General features: G+C 40.8%; 1 protein-coding gene across 1 annotated transcript in view; it reads right to left on the reverse strand.

Annotated features, from left to right (window-relative positions):
• Positions 1-17,252, reverse strand: part of ngfra (nerve growth factor receptor a (TNFR superfamily, member 16)) — a 38,868-nt gene extending 21,616 nt beyond the window's left edge. Inside the window, exons 1-3 of the mRNA XM_077559874.1 lie at positions 17,061-17,252; positions 13,860-14,019; positions 6,000-6,362 (exon numbers count right to left, since the gene is read on the reverse strand). Of these exons, the coding sequence (XP_077416000.1) occupies positions 6,000-6,362; positions 13,860-14,019; positions 17,061-17,099 (562 nt within the window). The 5' untranslated portion in view covers positions 17,100-17,252. The remainder of the gene's footprint in view (positions 1-5,999; positions 6,363-13,859; positions 14,020-17,060) is intronic.
• Between the last annotated feature and the right edge of the window lie 2,907 nt (positions 17,253-20,159).

A 20,159-nucleotide genomic window follows, 5' to 3' on the forward strand; every position in this document is an offset into this window, starting at 1 on the left:
GTTCCTGTCATCCAATTTTTTTTCTCAACTAATGATTGGTTGTAGTTTCCATGTTCCCAAAGCACAATGAGCGCTCCGGGCGTCCGCCATTAAAGTCCAGTGCGGTGAAGCTGTCAGGCCTGCTCCTGATTCCTTCCCCCTCAGGGATATGGTCTGCCTGAACCCTCCAGTGCGAAGCGGTTGGAGAGGAGGTGGGGGGGGGGGGGGGCTGCTCCTCATTAGCTGCAAGCTGGAGCAGGAGGGATTAACCCTGCGAAACCTCCCAAGAGTCCTTCAAAGCCAAAGACGGCAACGCTTCGACTGCACTTTTAACATTTGTTAAATATTTTGTGGTTTGGATCGATTACAGAAGACACTCAACAAATTTACATCCCAATTTCCTACATTCATCCCAGGAGTTCTGCAGCTTCCAGATAACAGTTCTGATCAAATGAGCTGGCACTTCTCCAAAATGTCAAGTTACTGGCCATCTGTATGTCATTTAAAAAAAAATTTTAAAAAAAAGTGACAGTGCTAGAAGGTTATTGCTGAGCTTCTTATCCTAATTCCCTCTGCATTAATACCTCCTCCTACATCGGGGTGTGACTTTATTCGTCGATGTGTTTGTTTGTTTTGCGCGCAATTTAGTAGGATTACAGGTTAAAACACTAGCTAGTTTTATGGGAAAACAAAATGTTACTTAATTGGCCATTTAACTACATTTACTCTTATGTATGTAAATAAAATGCTGTTAGCAAGATTAGGATCAGCTAATAAAAACCCTTAGTTAGCTTCTTAATTACACAGTATTAGGTTTAAAAGAAACAGTTAGCTAGATGACATTAAAGATAATAAACGCTGGATGTTTTTTAGTTAGCATCCATCCATGATTATGTTAAAAATAGTTTGTTTTATATTAAATAAACTAATTAATTAATTAATTAACGCCACTTAATTTTACGTTTACAAGCTATTCATTTGTTAGTGACTGGATGTAAAAATAATAATATTAATAATACTTATTACTATCATTATTATTATTGATATTATTAGTAGTAGTAGTAGTAGTATGAGATGAGATAAAGATGTTACTATTGTCATTATTATGTTTTACATAAAAATTAATTGGTTAATGTTACGGAAAACTATGCTACTAACGTCTTGGGGTTTTGTTAGTGAGTTTTCAGGATAGAGTAGAAAGTAAAACACTACAATCGGTAGTATGGATGAACACAGTTTGTTACATAACTACTACTTATATTTAATTAGTTTAATTAGCTTTAGCTTAAAAAAAATACTAGTATATTATCTGAATTATATTTATGTTACAACTTATTTTATATTAAAAAAAAATGTTGTTTTTTGTGCTCACTGTATTTTGCTATTTTCAAAGCCTTCAATTAGCTGAGAAGTACAATAATGACAGTGGCTTTGCTTTCCCACATGCAAAAGGTAAGTATACTGTCAAAACTCATCATTCGAATGCAAATGATGTAACTGTATATCAGCAATTAACAATGTTAAATATTAACAGGGATTTTTACTAAATGTTAGTTAGTTAGTTAGTTAGTTAGTTAGTTAGTTAGTTAGTTAGTTAGTTAGTTAGTTAGTTAGTTAGTTAGTTAGTTAGTTAGTTAGTTAGTTAGTTAGTTAGTTAGCAAGACTGTTAAAAATAAACTAGTTAGTTTTAGGCAAAAGAACAGAGTTTGTGAGCAGGATTACATCAAAATAGTTATACTTACTAGTTACACTTATTGTTAGTTACTTTTATGTACAGTAAATATGACTGATAGTTAGCAGGATCATGTAAAAAGCATTAGTGTTAGTGTAATTTTATCCCTATTTCCTCTATTCAGCTCCTCCAGGGTGCTGTTAGTTTGTGTGTGACTTGCTGAGCACACAAACAATGCACTGCAATATGCGTCCCCTTAAGCGCCCTGTGATGTGGTCCCAAACATGTCATCTGTGTCCTCTTCTGTTTCCACTTTGTAATTGATTTGCTGCATTGCTTACACAAGAACGCCACCTCTGGCTGCCCGCCGGGGGCGCCTACGAGCAGCAGCCCGGTACGGTGCATCAAGAAAAGAAAAGACTCTCTCGCTGGTGGTTGATGACAGGGCATTCCTGCCTGCCTGCCGGATCACTTTACAGAACGGGTAGAATATATCCTTCGCAGACAGCGAGGCATCATGCACGTGTCTATTTAAAGCTATTGATTGCCCCCCCCCCCCCCCCCAAAAAAAAGGGCAGTCGGCGAGCATTTCATGACCTTTCTGCCGCGCGTCGTCAGGTTTCCTGCGCTCGGCCCGTGCATCATCTCGCTAATGCGCGGCTGGCTAATGTTATTAGCGCAGTAACACAAGCTGGCAAATGGAATAAAGTGAAGGTGTGTTAACAGTGAACACTGGTAATGTATTTCTGCGTCCATGCAACTCTAAACAACAGTGTGGGTTGAATTCATACCTCAAAGAAAGCCTTGATGGATTCCAACCCTCACTGGAAATGAATCCGATTTATTGCATACAATGCAGACCCAACTGTGACACCGGTTTTATAGGGACCGAAGGGCCCGTATCCCAAACCGAGATGGGTGGTGACCCAATAAATTCTGGCGCAATTGGTAATTGGTCAACTTTACTTTAGCGGATTTGATGGGTAAAACATGGCTGCATACCTCAGCGGGGCTACAACGCAAGCTCGTCTATTCATTCGGCTTTTGCTGGCTCGTGAAACAGCCCGGCGAGACGCATTTATGAGCAGGGTGTGGACCAGAGAAGGTATTGTGCGGAGCTCCACGTCAGGGCGCACAATGACGTCTTTATCAGGCCCCCCCCCTCACCCCTAGAGAACACTCGCCCCTCTTTGGCGGCGACGCCTCGTCCGACGCATCCCAGCTTCCTTTCCAGAGGAAGTGTGGTGGACAGAGGAGGGGAGTGTTGATGAACAGAGGAGCTGCTGTCCAGGTTGCCAATTAGCTGAGGGCGCTCAGTGGGCGCTGGCCAAGAAGGGGAAAGTGAGATGAAGGGTATGGGTATGGAGGAACACAGCACCTGCTGGCTGTGAGACAACATCAATGCCAAGGTCTTAATGATTCTTATAAATGACGCTAATTCCATGTTTTCTGGGCAATGCGTCATCACAGAAGGGCGTATTGACAAGATAATGACACATCTAGAAAGCACTCCTCATAATTCCTCCAGCAAATGATTAATTAGCCTTCTGGAGTCCTTAACATGCTAACTCACTCACTTTCAAAGTTAGAATCAAATCTGAGCCAGAGACCAGTTTGATTAATTGACATGAAATTGATCGGGCATGTCAATCATGGCAAGATGTACAAAATTTCTCAAGGGTTCATGCCAGAAATTGAAAAGGAAGTCGGTTTTGTTTTGAAGCCGCCATTTTGGGTAAAATCCAGAGCCTTGATTGACTCCAACCAGGAAATTCACTCAAATGAGCCATGATCTTGACCAGTTATCCTAGACAGGTGGGTGAAGCTTAAATATGAAACTTTTTTCCCTCTGCCATGTAATATTTGCGTCAAAGTTTAAAGATGATCTAAATCCTTAATGGTCTTCGCAACTTGACAAAAATCTTCAACATGTTACTTAAAAAAAACAACTTGTTAGCTAGTCTTTATGTCATCATGCAAAAGTGCACATTTACAAAATAACAACAGATTTAGAAAGCCATACTTGTGGGCTATAATTTGACATACAACTTAATGTGTTTTTTCTTGGTAACTTATCAACTTTGACCTTGCAGTCCGAATCAATCTGCACCAAAAAATGAATGAGCCAAGCTTCCTGCTTTGTGTCCCATCATGTTTGGAGGTGACAAAAGAAAATCAACAAGAAAATTAAGGATTTTTGCATGTGACTTATTTGACTTTATGTAGCCATAACATTTGACCCAGACGTTAAGATTTTTGTGTGTGAAAAGCTCTCAAACCAGGACATTTCACAATACGTACTAATTTTTAGCCACTACCATCCAATATCTGTTGAAGGAACGTGTCCTAATACTTTTGTACTATACTATTTCAAAGGGAGAGGATGCAGCAGGTGATAAGTTTAATAGAAAAAAAACAACGCTTGGCCGTAGAAAGTGTGTATTCTATTGATTTTGGATGCTCATGTGTGTGAGTGCGTTGATGGAGGTCACTCATTGAAACCTGAGCCACGGTCACAGGAATGACTCTGATCGACCCATCATCATCATCACCATCATCATGGAATAGCGGCACGGAGCTATGTTGCGCTCTCATGTTCATATTGCTTCCGCTTCCTCCGTCGCCACATGCAGTAATTGATTCATAGCTTTTGCCATCTTTGGTATGTATTTTTCCTTCTTTTTTTTTAAAGGGTAGTTATGGTTGAATAATAGATTTGGGAGCTTAGTTGAATGTGTGTGCTTTAATTTCATTGGTTGGTCAACTTTTGTGTTGCTATCTGTATGCTATGCTAGCGTCCATAAAATATCCTATTTCATATTACAAACCACAAGCCCTGGAGAAATTCTAAGGAAAATTTCTGACATGTTCATGATTGTCTCAAAAGACTATTGGGGTTAGGCTGTGATTCATTGTTATGTGGAAAGGTTCTTTAGAAAATAGAAAAACTACAAACAGCAAAGATTCTCCTGATGTCTCCTCATGAATTTTTAATAAGATTTCTGTGTCGAGGACAGCTGCTGTCAAGTCTGATCTTCAAATGGCAGGAAGTGAAAGTCTTTAGCGTGAAAGAGGTCAAAGACGAGGGAACACACGAATGTGTTGCCCTCCCACCAAGACGAAGAGCTCAGTGGAAGTTGTAAATTAATTTGGGCCCACGGGGCATCGAATCCAACATTATCAGAGGGCTTCAAAGTGGACACGCTCAAGTTCAGAGACACAACAATGATGAAATAGCAAAGAATTCCTGATTAAAACGATCGTCTATGGGAAGCCTTCAGAGCTTTCATATGGATATAAGTTGGGTTTTTTGTTTGTTTTATTCTTCCTTTAACTCGTTAGGGAGCGCTTTGTGTCCGAAATGCCGGCTCGTAAATTAGGCCAATGTCTTTTTCAGTAGGTCATTCACAATGGCTGAATTGAAAAGCAACTGGGCAGCACGGTGCTTTAAGTGCTTTAGTGTTTCTGGTCAAAGGATAAGTGTTAGAAAATGATCTCAAAGAATCTCCAACTGGTCCAAAATGCTGCTGCTTAAGTGCTGACTAGAACAAGAAGATGATCTTTTTCCACTGTTTGTTCCCCTGTACTTTTTTTTTAATTTAAAATATTCTGCTCAGGCAGCACAGTGGTACTGTAACTACCGAGTTTGCCTCACAGTTTACGGTTCTTTTTTTGTTAGTTTCATTGAAGTCTTTAAAAGTGTGAGTGTGAATGGTTGTTTGTCTACACGTGCGCTGCGGTTCATTGGCGACTGCTCCGGGGTGTACTCAGCCTGCTTGAGTGCAGACTAGAACTAGAAGATCATATTTGCCCATTATGTTCCCTTGCTACAACTTGGAATTTAAAATCCTTCTCCTCAGGGAAGTACAGACGGTTGGACTGAGCTGTTCAGCCTGGTTCCATCATGTCTCTCAGCTCCCCGTTGGGAGCGTGGCTTTTTTTTTCCCTCCCCCTTTCCAAGCATCTTCCTTTCCCATACGATCTCGGGCCGCTGAAAACATACCGAGAGGTCTTCCCATCCTGTCTCCTTCTGTTGGTCATTGTTTTTCATGTTCCATGGACAGGTTTGTGCCTGCCGGTATGTTGCTGCTGCCCAAGTGCTGACTAAAACTAAAAAAGGTCCTATTTCTCCAGTATAGCATCATTGCTAACTCCTCCTTATTTTCACGAGCTAACATCCCCTATTGCCCATATAAGGACAGGAGACTAAAGAAATCTGAAGAAGGACTATTAGATTTAGTAGTTTCAATGTGCAAGATTCCCTTGCAGTCTTTTCAGGTTGTGTGTTTGAATCTCTGGTTGCTGACCAGAACTAGACACTAGAAGTGCGCGACACAAAGCTACTTACTGTGGCAGACTGAGTCGCTAACAGGCGTGCAGTGCGCCAGCTGGATCTCGGTCTCGTCGTCGCAGATGGTGCAGGGCAGGCAAGGGTCCAGCATGCTGTCACGGTCCGAGAAGGTAAAGTCCACGCACTCCTCACACACCGTGTCGTGGCCGTGCTCGCAGTGGGCGAACACGCCCTGGCCGGCCGGGCACACCGTGCACGGTTCGCAGCGTCCCGACAATTCGCCGAAGTAGAAATTGTAGCGGCACACGCAGATGGCATCGTTGGAGTCGGTGCATGGGGTCTCCATGCGCATCAGGCCCGTGCACTGGGTGCACGCGTGGCACTCCTCGATGTGGCTGTAGTTCTCGGAGAAGGTTTCGCCTGGAAATGGGAATGTAGGACACAGGAGCATGATGATGAGCATGAAATTCTGACAAGTGACCATAAAGGACAAGATCAGGAAAAATGAATCAGCAATTTGTCATTTCAAAAAAAATATAGAAATTCAACTCAACTTAATTTTATTGTACTTTAAAAACCAACTGAAAAAAAAGTGTTTCTATTACTAATTAATATTCTATTCATACTATTTCCTGTGCAGGGTGTCCGGGCTCTCCCTTAGCGATAGGGTGAGAAGCTCGGTCATCCGGCAACAACTCGGGGTCGAGCCGCTACTCCTCCGCACTGAGAGAAGCCTTTTGAGGTGGCTCGGCCACTCTGCACTGGATTGCTAATAAAACTACCAATCTAGTAGGTTAAGATCATAATAAATAATTAAGTAATTTTTTTGGGTTAGCCAATGAAATTGGTTACAATAGAAAGTAAATCTAGATAGATCACTTGGAAATATATTTATTGCATCCAATTTATTGTATTCTAAATGGATTCATTAATTATTATAAGTGATTACAATAAATTATAAAAATATAGTGTTTAAAAATGGAAATGTGTGTCTAGATTAATCACTAGGTGTGACCGGCCGAGTGTCTACCCTAAGACTGGGAGGCTGTGGGTTCAATCCCTGGCCAGGTCCTACCAAAGACTATAAACATGGGACCCATTTGCCTCCCTGTTTGACACTCCGCATTATGGGTTGAAATTGGGGGATAGATCACCAAATGATTCCCGAGTGCGGCCTCTGCTGCTGCTCACCGTTCCCTCAGGGGATGGATCAAATGCGGAGAATGAATTTCCCCCCACTTAGGTGGGTGTGACAATCAGTGGTACGATACAAATTGGTCATTTTGACCAAGATATTGCTTAATCTGTGTTAGAGGCTGACATTTTTTCGCGAATCTCCTGGGTCACGGGATTCCCGAAAAAAATGTCAGCCTCTAACACAGATTAACCAATATCTTGGTCAGAATGACCCATTTGTATCAGGGTGTGGTTCGAATGCCTCCTGGATGCCTCCCTGGAGAGGAGTTCCGGGTATGTCCTAGCGGCGGGAGGCCCCGGGGACGACCCAGGACACACTGGAGAGACTATGTCTCTCGGCTGGGAACACCTTGGTATCCCGCCAGAGGAGCTGGTTGAAGTGGCTGGGGAGAGGGAAGTCTGGGCTTCCCTGCTAAAGCTGCTGCCCCCGTGACCCGACCTCGGAATAAGTGGTAGATAATGGATGGATGGATGTAAAATAGTGTTGTATGTATGTTAATATTTATGAAATAGTGACATTTTTGAGGGATTATTTTTCTGCCCAGTTACCTTTCAATAAACTGATTTTTACATAACATGTACTGTACTATATTTGAGTTGCCAGAATAGAATCTGAAAAGCATTTTTTATAAAAAAGTGAAATTTTTTGTCATTTCATTTCTTCACTTTTAGGTTTTTATTTTCCAGTTTTTCAACTTAAAAACTCATTTAATTTAATAATTAATTGCATTTAATTCATTTAATAGTTTTGCTGTTGTGACAATTTTGTAGTTTATTGTAATGCATTAGAGAATTACTGCATTTTTGTATAATTGTTACCTTTTGTTTTTGTTTGATTTATTTTTATTTTCCATTTTTTGCCAACAAATCATTTATTCAAACTAGTACATCATGAAATTTGACAATTTAGTCGCAATTCAAACAACAACAGCAACAAAACAACACCTATGTTTATAGCTAACTATTAGAAGCTCTTTTTTTTCTTCATTCTGACTTTTTTGCATGGAGGAAAGAAGGTGCACCAACTCTGATGTTAAATGGGGGGTTGTATATTTATTTATTATTTATGTAAATTTTTATTTCCCATTTGTTAACTAAAATTTACTATTTTTACTGTTATCTTATAGGAGGGTGTGGTGGTGCGCCAACTCTGTCTGGGGGTTAAAGAGACTTTATGTACCTATGTGTATGTATTCATGTGAATAAATCTTTTTTTTTTTCATTTAATATTTCTCCTTTCTCAGAGGTTCCCAGCACCCATTCAAAAAGGACTTGATGGAGCTACGTGGGTGCCCGTGTATAACTTACAAAAATATATGGCACCTGTCCGTTTTTGCTGGTTAAATGCTTCTTAAAGGCTGCTCATCTTCCTGCAGTGGTGTAAATCACGGGCGGGCTGAGCAGGCGGGGTTGTAACAGAAGTAACAACATGATGTGTGAATGTGTCAGACTGCACATGGGAGTGTCATGTTGATTAACAGCAGTTTAGGCGCTGTGAACGCACTACCTCACCCTCATCGTTTAGCTATGTTGTAGCACATGTTGCAAATTGAGCCAAGACTGGCACCGCAAACACCTTGAGAACAGCGCTGATGTTCAAAAGAACCAGCATTTTACAGGCTCAGGTAGGGGAGAAAGGGGGCGGGGGGGTGTAGTCAAGAATGTTTGACCTGGAAAAATCAGAGGCAAGGTGGTCCGCCAAGCTCTATTACAGAAGTGTTGTTTAGAAAGGACCACACATTCTCATGTTGACAAATGAACCAAGCACTGGAATGTTACGTATTTGGATCAGGATGGGGGGGGGGGGGGGGTTGCGCCAACCGGCACCCCTTCTGCGCTGCCTCCTTTAAATCATGTTGGAGTGCCATTAGTGTCATCAATAATGCAACATTGATGAGTCTCACAATTTGGTCATCTAAGCTCTTAGCCTCCGCTGTGCAAAAACGATCCAAAGTTTGTCATTTTAAACACTCATCAGTCTAAAAGGGGGGGTGTGCAACCTACGGCACACCTGAGGTATCAATCTGCCCCCCTCGACATTTACGTGCAAATCCTATCACAATCGGTGAAACTGGTACCAGGGGCATATTTTGTGTCACTTTCTGGGGGTGGGCTAAGTAAACCAATTCCTGTTTGCAACGGATTTTTTAGTAAGCTAACAATGGACCCCTCGCTAATGTCTACCAGATCATCAGCGAGCTCTGTAGAAGCCTGATAACGATCCTGTTCATCAAATCAGCTGTGTTGGTGGAGGAAGACATGGAAGACAGGCAGGACACTGGCTCTCGAGGACCAGGGTTCCCTACCCCTGGTTTAGACAATACACATAAAGAAAACACTACTAATGTAAAAAGAATTTCCTGTGCAGGAATGGGAATGATGGGGTGGCCAACTCATTGCATCGGGATTTTGAAAAGTGTGTCTTTGGGGAAGGCTGGGATTAAAAAACTAAACACTGGATAGCTTCCGCCTAAATTGCGGTAGGAAGTGGTGGGAAAGAAGAGTGAGGTGGAAATTTCCCATGTCTCCTGAACTTTTGCGCTTCCAATCTTGAATCCGGGTCCAATTGGTTCTTAATTGCTACACTGACCTGTCAGCTTTTGCGGAGGAACTGGATGCCGCGTCTCGAGACGGAAGAGAAAGCAGGAGACAGCTGATTAATATTTTAACAGTGCTGACGCTGCCACTCGACTTAGCGCAAGTGAAGGGGTGGGGGGGGCGGTCATGTGGGGGAGGGGTGTCTAGTGGGGGTTACAAAAGAAGGAAGTGGGAAAGAAGTGGCGCTGCGGTAACTAAAGATTGGCCGCCAAACAGGAAATTTTGCACTTTGCAGTTCATCAATGATTCAGTCAAGTACTTCAGCCGCACGCGCAGGTGAATTGCGCTATTCTGTGGCGTTCCCGCGGGCCTCGGCCACATTAAGACCTTCACTCGCCACGTGCCGCAGAAAATTGGAAGTAATCTCTCAGGGGATGCTTGCGCATAAGTACAGCTCGGCTGAGAATAATTGTTCCTGATAAGCTCATGAAGGCGTTTAATTAGTGGCAGGAGGAAAGCAAGCAGCATTCATGTAACAGTATGCATGATGAATGAGCAGATTGGGCCTTCAGGTGCTCCGCTTTCTAATTCAGTGAACCTTTACGTTCTCAGAAATTTCTCTGTAGAACATAAGTTAAATGATGGGCTGAAAAAATATGCCTATGCGCATATGTCTGTAACACATGCCCAAACACCATGCTGCTTTTAATATGCCATTTTAGCAAAGTAGTAGCTAGCGCTGGTCACTGGATGGTGGTCGGCCCAGTCAGGTGAGAATCTTTGTGGGGTTGATGCTGGACTAAGCAAAGTGGTAAGCTAATATTGAAGCTAATGTTTGGAAGCTAATATAAGGCTAACTGGCCATCTTGGCGAAAAGCAGCATACCGGAAGATTCTAGTTTAGTTTTGACTGGTAGGAAAGGCTACTTTGAAGCCAGAGAGAGCATAATGGTAAACTAACGTTGAAAGCTAATGTTGAAGCTAAGGTTTGAAGCTAATGTTGAATCTAAGGTTAGAAGCTAAAGTTGGAGTTAGGATCGGACGCTAATCTGAGAAGTAACATTGGAAGCAAACTTTAGAATCTAATGTTGTAGGCCATCTTGGAGGCTCCTGTTGGAAGCTAAAGTTGAATGTATCATTAGAGTAAACATTGGAAGCTAACATTTGACGCTAACTTCAAAAGTTAAATTTGAATGCTAATGTTGGACGCAAATAATACAAGTAAAGTTGGAAGCTAACATTGAAAGCAAATGTTGGAGGATAGCTTCCGAAGCTAATGTCAACGCTAACCTTAGAGGTAATGTTGGAAGCTAACATTGGCAACTGATGTTGAAGTTAACGTTGAAGCTAAAGTTGGAGTTAACATCGGTAGCTCTTGGTCTCCCTTAGCACCTTTGATAGCGCCAGCAGTAACATTGAAAGGTAACTTCATAAGCCAACATTGAAGTAAATGTTAGAAGCTAATATTGATGCCGACTTCAAAAGCTAATGTTGAAAGTTAACATTGGAAGCTAACGTTAGAGGTAGCATTAACACTAAAACAAAGTTTTCCTTAGCTCTAAAGTTAGAGGTGTGTGACTTAATCTTTAGGCAAGGCATCCACTGTAGTGAGTCGCGTTAGTATTCAACGTTGGCTTCTGAAATTATTCTAGCCTGTACTGTTAGAGCTAAGCAAGGTGGATGTTAGCCTCTGGCAATATGCTTCAATGTTAATTTCCCACCCTGCTTTTTCAACCCTACAAGCAGCCTCACCTGACTACTAGAAACGTCAACCTCTACACATCACATCACACTGTTCGCCGTCAGCAAGAGACTTGGTGTTTGGGTACAATTTCAGGGCCTTACAGAAAGAGCGGGAAAATGCATGGATATAGGCTTGGTTAGGTGCTTATCAACAAATAGTCTGTTAGGTTCTACCCCAAAATTTGTGTGTCAGTTGAGTTTGCAAATAGTCAATGGCAAGGGTCACTTTAATTGTTCATGATAAGTGGATGGTGGTTAATTATCAGTGGACAGATTGTGCAAAGCTGCATTCATGTAATAGTATGCATGATGAATGAGCAGATTGGGCCCTCGGGTGTGCCGCTTCCTAATACCAATTTATCTGCCGGTACAGTTGGGTGAGTCATCACAACAGGGAGGATGAGGAGGAGGGTGAAGAGGTTTTTCTGAATAGAGAAATAAAAATTGAGCCGACAGGAGTGTGAGGGAGTGTTGGGGCTTCTGCTCAATTGGGAAAAGGCGAGAGAACAAACACAAGATCATTGACTACAATTTATGGCCACAACTATGAGGAATATAATACACATGTGATTTTAAAACAAAAAGCAGGCTGTTCAAGTTCATGAATCTTTTACAGTCGAAGAGAGCGGTCCATCTATTTTATGATTCCCGTGAGGAGTAAAGAATCACAGAATTTACAGTGCAGATCAGTTGCGTACTTTGTTGGCTACCGACCAGAAGACAAGCAGCTGTTGACTTGGAAGCAGCCAAAATTAAAATGTGTTTTAAATCACCTCCAGTTAATAAGAAACAAAATCACCGTTTAATTTCCTTAGGCCAGCCACACACAGACCGGCATGGCCAAACCTGAGACTGTGCCGGACAAGTGCGAACAAATTTCAGACGGCGGCTGCCACCCTCACTCCTGGCAATTGCCTTTTGCACACAATTTGCTGCTGTGTAATAACTGAGATACGTGGTGTTCTTATCAGGAAGTAAGGTGCGACATAACAGCAAAACTCATGTGCAACAGTTGTCCACTCATGAAAACTGCTGTATGTGGGCAGCCATGTGTCCTCAAGCAGCTATCAATTAGCTGGAAAATCTCCCAAACTAGCATACAGAGGCAAACGGCTAACAGTTCAAATTAAGAGGTATTCAGCCTCACTGATTTTTGACAGCTTGAACAGCTCCCCTAAATAGACCAGGCAGATAGTTATTGATGTTAGTGGCTCGCTAGCTAACATTTGCCTGTTGCTGGGGTAAATAAAGTTGAGTAAAGTCAGTGCTCTCAATACAGAAGTTATTCATGGCTTTCTAAATTGGTGCAAAAGTTATGACAGCCCTCGCTTCATCATATAAATGCTCGGTTGGCCGAATTAAAGAATGAAAGAATGTTTTGACTGGGAAATTCACCGCGTTGCGCCACTGTGGATGCATTTCATTTACTTTTTTTTCTCCAGCGTGTGTTTGGTTTGGCTAAACTTTACTGTAGAAGTCAGCCAAAAGCGAGGGATAAAAACCTGATTTCGTAACATAATTCAACACAGATTTTAAGTCTGTTTTGTGAAAAGTGAAGGAAAAAAAATCTTATGGGTGAGCATTCCTGAGAAATTCATAACATCCCACGTGTTAAAATGAGAAACACTGGTGTTTTTATTGTTGGGTTGCTATTAGCGTTAGCATACTAGCTCTGACAAAGAAAAGGAAGTTTTGTTCTTGACATGTCAGCCACTGAGACAACATAATGGGCTGTGGTTATTTCTAAGACAAAACACATAATAAATAAACGATCTCTTATTACAAATTAATTATGCAATTATTGGTACTTGTTCTGGATTGTTTTGTGCCATTAACATTAACTTAGCATGTCCCCTTTGCTTTTGTTTTTGGAAAATGGATGTATAGATGTTTTGCAACATAAGCAGGAAGTGTGGGTGTTGGTCTAGGTGCGTCTTCAGTACAAATGACCTTTGTTTTCAACATGGTTTGGACACTAAAGTCAGGAATTAAGAATGTTTATAGCTTTTTAAAGTAGTTAAAAATGAGACTTGCTAACCAGGCCTGTGGTAGCCAAGGAGGATTTATGACTGCTTTTGTCCACCCAGTGCACCAATGCGGTACATCTATAACACTTCTGTTATACTGCAGGTCAAATTGACCCATTTTATTGTTGAAAGCAGGTCCAATTAACCCATTTCCTGACAGAACATTTAGAATGAAAAGAGGTTGTTACTCAATAGGCAACAATGTGACAACAAGACGGGTCAATTAGCTTCTTAATTGTTAGCGGAACATGTCAATGTGTTTTAATACTTTTTGCAGAAATGTATTGGAGTCATTACATGACGTATTTTTTCATGTAAATCTAAAATATATTTCAGAGGGAGTTCAGAGGATGGATCGGTCACGTAACCTGTGATCATTTTGGGTGTAGCAATAGAAATAAAGACAAACTTACTGTCGAGACACTGCTCGCAGAGGGTCTGCTTGGCGCCGCACGGCCTGACCACACCCTCGCCGGGCGGACACTCGCGGCAGCACTCGCCGTCTTTTGTGTACTGGCCCGAGTCACAGGGCAGCTGCACCGCACGCTCGCTCTTGGACGCTGCCGACGCCACCTTGAGGCCAAACGCACATGATAAACATCAGCGACAATTGAAAGGAGATGGCATCATCAATTCTGTGAGCCGTCTTCATGGAGGAGTCTCACGAGAGTCCACTTCAACATGTGACAAGTGCATGTGTGTTGGTTTTGCTTCACCTTTGGATTTTTTGTGATACACAGGTTTGGGGAGCAACAAATTACATGTAATTGGATTATGTAATCGAACTACAAAATGTCTTTCACTGTAATCCCACTGTTCCAATCCACAATAACTGATGTACAGTGTGTGTGGACATTTTGTTAGCTTTTTTTTTTTGCCCGCTTCAGCCGAACTCAGCATTGTGAACTACATAGACATTGATACTTTGCGCTGCTGAGCTAATAGGAGCACATGATAATGATGATGTGACGTGACATGACATTCTTTGTCACTGCGTTTATGTACAAAAACACAATATTTTTTCAGTTGTTTTTTTTTGTGTGTTTTTATGCAGTATTGTTTGTTAGCTATTTTTTTTTCTATTGCCAACATCCACACAATACCGTGATAATTATCTTATTGTTTGGTTCATATCAGACGTTTGGAAATCATTACATTCCTATTGGCTAGTTTGACTTTTGTATGGCAAAGAGAAAGTGCTGTAATGAGCGGTTTGGAAAATGGATGGATGGATGGATGGATGGACGAGTGTGAAACTTTACAGAAATGTTAAGCCAGTGAAAAATGTCACGCGTCACGTGCTGTTCTAAAAGTAAAGTTTCTGAAGTTCAATTTTGTGTACTCTTACTATATTGTCCTTGTTTATCTTAATCTTAACTATCACATCCTGAAATGCAAAAATGGTTAAGAGCATTTATCCAAAATTAATATTGAAAGTAATCAAAAAATTCCAAATGTAATCAAATGTAGTTAGTTATATTACTTAATTACATTTCCAAAGTAATCTTCCCAACACTGGCTACATCCACATTGAGTGGAAGAGGCTATTGCGCAATACCAGCAGTTAAGTGTGGGTGTTGAGCCACACCTGCGGGAAAAGTGAAGGTATTGAAACCAGAGCCTGACTTTTTTTAGGCCGTTTCCGATTTTTGCACTAAACATTTCAGTCAAAAAGTGTTGTTTTTTTACAACCTTTTTTTTTAAAAAATAATACAAACCAAACCAATTTTCTGGTTTTGGGTTGTTTTGTGGGTTGTTCATTTGACCCAACTTTTTGGGTAAAATAAAGAACTCAGAATGTTGGGTTATGTTTGACCCAAGTGTTTTTAGAGTGTGGCAGAATAAAGTTCTGATAACAGATTAATCGGCAGATTAATTTAAAAATATACTGCATACAATGAATAAAATGACTTCCTTTTTGGTACCTTAGCGCTTTTGCATCCCCTGCAGGTGTAACTGAAAGGTTTTTCTTTAGTTTAGAAAATTTTAATTATTTTGTTTTTACTCTCACTTTTCCCCATAAAACGCAAACTTGCAGCCTCACCAACACTCCCCTCCTTCCACTGTGACATTTTCCCCGGATCCGCTTGAGCTTAGGGTGCGCTTGTTTTGCATTCACTCTGATTTCATGCTCACTTTAGGCACAAGCAGGTGGGAAGGAAGGGGATGAGGTTGATTCCTAAATTGAATCTGTGACCACCCTTTGGGCCAGCTGTCACAGCACAGCTGGTTGAAAACGCGGTCGAGCCAATTCCGCCAGCTGCAGCGTCAGTCAAAAAGTCCCCCAAGCCATCACTCTGACAAGTTTCCATTCGCGGAGGCAAACTTGAACTGAGTGGGAAAGTGTACGACCTGTGACGAAAGCTCTGTGGTTTAAAAAAGTTTGATACTCCTCCTTTTGGATGGATGAGTTGCGTAAGGAAAGCTACGATTACAGACTGTCCCTGAAGGTGACACAAGACTCATAACTTTCCTAACAGGCCCTAATATTGACAGATTACATAGTCTACATTTTTATGAATGAATTCAAGGACAATTTAATTAAGCCACTAATTCATTAGTCTACCTCACATTGCATTCACATCCAAATATACTGCACATTAACTAACGATAAACAACATTTACCACAAGTGTGAGTATAATCCATCGTAGGGCCCTAAAAAAAAAAAAATGCCCTGAGACCAATTTTGTGCCAGCGACCCACAGTTTGGGCAACAAAATCTTACATAATACTACACATACTAAAATATGTCACATGGCATCTACATTTAATACACATCAAATCGCGAAAACAAATGTGCACATAAATGACAAATATTATTTATAACAAATATTGCCCACTGACCTATTTCAAGCCCCCGAACCAAAGTATGAGAAACTTTGCTTCATCATTTATCCCCCCCCCCCCCCAAAGAAAATACACTTTTTATCATATTTGTTAAAACATTCATTATAACTTGACAATAATACACATGACTGATATGATGTGGAAAAGAAAAACATCCTTCACTCTCCCAATCTTGTGCCTCTAATTTGATGTTTAAAAAAAAAAAAAACACCATGCCCAAAGAAAAACAACCAATCAGGTCAATCATATCAATCATATCGCACACTAGTGGGTGATGTAGATCACTCCATTAAGGATGAATGCTATTTTGTGGTGACAAGGTAACATGTCTGTGGGAGTAAGTCACGCCCTCTGTCTCTGATTGGTTGTTTTTCTTTGGGCGTGATGGTTTCTTGTATATCAAATTAGAGGGGAGGCAGCTGCTCCTATTCATTACCTCCTACTGTCATGTAAAAATGACAAATATTAAAAAAGTGATCATTTTTCTCAAACTGCAAACTTCCCCTTTAAACAATTTCCCGCAACGCACCTAAAGGCCTCTCGCGGTTGGGAATCACTTATCTACCATAAGTTGAAGTCACTCAAAAAAGTAAATCCATTTTCCTGACCCTAAAGAAAAATTGCCTGGGGATCCATTTTTGGGCACCCTGCCCACACTTTGACAACCCTTGCTCAGTCATCTGAAACTATTTTGAGGCACAAAGTAGCAAAGAAGTCACTCAAACTCCCAAATTAAAAAAAATAAAAAAGTGACAAAGGTACTCACCAGGGCGTACATGATCACAAGCGCGGGAAAGGTTGACATCCTGTTTGTGTGTGTTGTCCGAAATAAGGCAAAGAGGAAGAAGAAGAGGACCTATGTTCTCATTTTCATCCCAAACTGATGTCTTCTTTTCTTTCGTCACTGCAGCATCAAGAGAAGGAGGAGGAGGAGGAGGAGGAGGAGGATGAGGAGGAGGAGCAGTGTCCTGTCCGGAGTGGGGCTCGGATGCAAGTGCAATGCAGAGGAAGAGGAGTGAGCCCCCCTCGCTCTCACTCGCTCTCTCTTTCTCCCTCCCTCTCTTTTTTGCCTCTCACCCTCCCTTGCAGGTGCACCACACCGAGGTAATAAAGACACGCTGCAGTCACGACGCGCCTCGCTTTACGACACGTTACGAACGGAGCGCAGAAGACTGCATTTGACACGCGGCGCAAGAAGACACGCCCACTTACCGCCGTACTGTTTTCACGTGGTTCTTTTATAATTATGGACCAGAAGTGTTGGCCCATGCGAATATTTACTTGAAATCTGACTTAGCAAGTTAGACAACGGCACTTTCCGACTTGCGAAAAGAGGTTAGAATGATGTCATCGTGTTAGGAAGATGCAAAAATGTGAGAAAGGAAACAAAAACACTCACTCACAATTATTACACACTAAACTGTGTATGCAGTACATAACTAGTCTACGTTCAAATGGGCTGTAAAAATAAAAATAAAAATTAATCTATATTTGCTGTATTGCATGGAACCAGCAGAGCTGCATGAGTTCTGCACAGTTGAGTTTGTCAGTGATTTATGCACGTCAGTACCATCACCCACCATAAGAGGGAGACAATGATTGTCTCATTCACACAAATTTTGGCAAATCTATTTTTTTTATTAATAAAAATGATAATAATAATAATAATAAATTAAATACTGTAAAAGGACAATTATTTAATCAACTCCTGTATTTAAATAAAAGTAACAATAAAAGTACAGAGCCTGAAATGTATTTCAGTACTATTATTATTATTGCTAATTGCATTTCACTTTTATTAGTATTCCTTTTTCATGAATTGCGCCTACATTTGTAATCAATATTTATTTAATTAATGAAATGATTCAATTCATCTTTTATTTTGTACTTAAGATCAATTAAATTAAAAATAAATTACTCTGTGTCAATCAAAACACAGCATGACTCCCTTGCAAGTGGACCTGGTCATGTGACCAGCGGGGTGTTGTAAAGATTTGAGGAAGTGGCTGGAGGTCACTCAGAGGTGCCCATGGGGGTGAGGGTCTCTGAGAAGTGGATGTTGTCCTCCTGGGATCAATACGGGATCTCAGCTATGTAACTAAATCACTCCCTCTGCAGTTTGCAGTGCCAGGGCGGGGGGGTGTGCAGAGGGCTGGTGTAATAACTCAGCCAATTTTGAATGATAAAAAAAAGAGCATATTTAAAATGAAAATGCTTATTCCTTTAGCATTTCATATCACTACATATAATTATTTGTTGGAGCCATGAAAATATGTATGGCATTTTAAAACCGCCATCGACTGGAATGCATCACAACAACGAGACGCTTGCTCTAAAGCAGCCACGTCAGCCCGAAACCCCTGACCACTTGCTGGCTGCCGTGTCAGACTTTTAAATTGTTTGTCCTTCGCTCTCCTGCCTTCTCTCATGCATGCGCTCAGCTACACAACACATCGGAAGGCAAGATGCATTTTGGGGGTGTTGGCATCACATGCAATTTATTTTGTGTAGTATATTGATAATTTAAATATTATTACATTTATATTTATTGGGGATGGGCGAGTACCGAGACCAGGTATCGTACCAGGCCAATATAAGGACACATTTCACGGTGTCGGTACTCGCGACGGTTATCGATCGATACTAGTATCTACTGATAGATATTATAACATTTTTAATTTCTTCATTTCATATATTAACCATTGTTATACATTATTAACACTTTAATTCTTTATTAACCATGTTGAAATGTTTTATAGAGGTAGAGTAGTGTTGCACTCAGTATAATTTGACCTTAAGCTGGGACATACTATTTAGTCTAAAAAAGTTCCTTCTCAGCGTTTTGTGCGAAAACACATTTGGTCCTTGAGAACAGAATCTGTTTTGAACACCCACACCTGACTCTGTTTTCGCCATCGCTCATGGAAAAATACCCAGAGAGTATGTTTTGTCTACAAATGAAAGAGAGGAGGTCTTTTTAACTATAAGAAACCGTTGTGCATGCGGAAGAGCTACATTTGACGCTCTGAATCCCACCTGTTTAAGTGATGAATTAGAGGCTGTTATTTGTCCAGAGATTCTCTGATTTTTTATTAAATCATTTTTGCAAAGGTGTATTTTTCTTACATTAAATCTATCTTCATTTTTGGAACACGCAAAGAGGACAAAATAATTTTATTCCTCTTTCACTACCCCCGCTCTTGTGGACGTTTTTCGGTAAGGAACTAAAGACTGAAAGTTTTATTTTGGTTATTTTTTTTATTTATTGACCGCCACGGGGCTCCGGTAAGAAAGCACATAAGTCTTTACGCACTCAACAATTTAATTAGCTTTGAAGTGCAGACAGATGTTTGTATATTATATAATATATCGTCATTGCCTACTGCACTGCTATGAGATGAATGATGAATGGAGAACGTGAAACAGGAAACGGAAATACAGAGCAGCCTTCCAAAATAAAAGCATGAATTTCAAACCTGACGGGGCACATGCCCTTTTGGCACTATTGCCCAAAGTGCCCCTTTGTCTATTTATTTATTTATGCCGCCATTCTACGTCACTACGCACTGAATGCGTTGCGACGTAAATAACAATGGCAGTGTACGTCCAAATAAAGTATCTACAAAATACATGAAACTGGAAATGATTTTAGAAAAATGTATCTCATAGTTATATAAGTTAGTAACAACCAAATAAATAATATAGAGCAAACTTGTCATGACAGTCGGGGTTCCTTGGTAGATATTACTAATTTACTTGAATCACTATTGTATTGAATATAATTTTTTACACTTCACTGTATTCCTTAAAAGGAAGTTGTGCAACCATATATTTTGATTGAGACATTTTTTTTATTTGTTTCATT

Source organism: Vanacampus margaritifer, chromosome 2 (assembly GCF_051991255.1).
Source record: "Vanacampus margaritifer isolate UIUO_Vmar chromosome 2, RoL_Vmar_1.0, whole genome shotgun sequence".
Lineage (NCBI taxonomy): Eukaryota > Metazoa > Chordata > Actinopteri > Syngnathiformes > Syngnathidae > Vanacampus > Vanacampus margaritifer.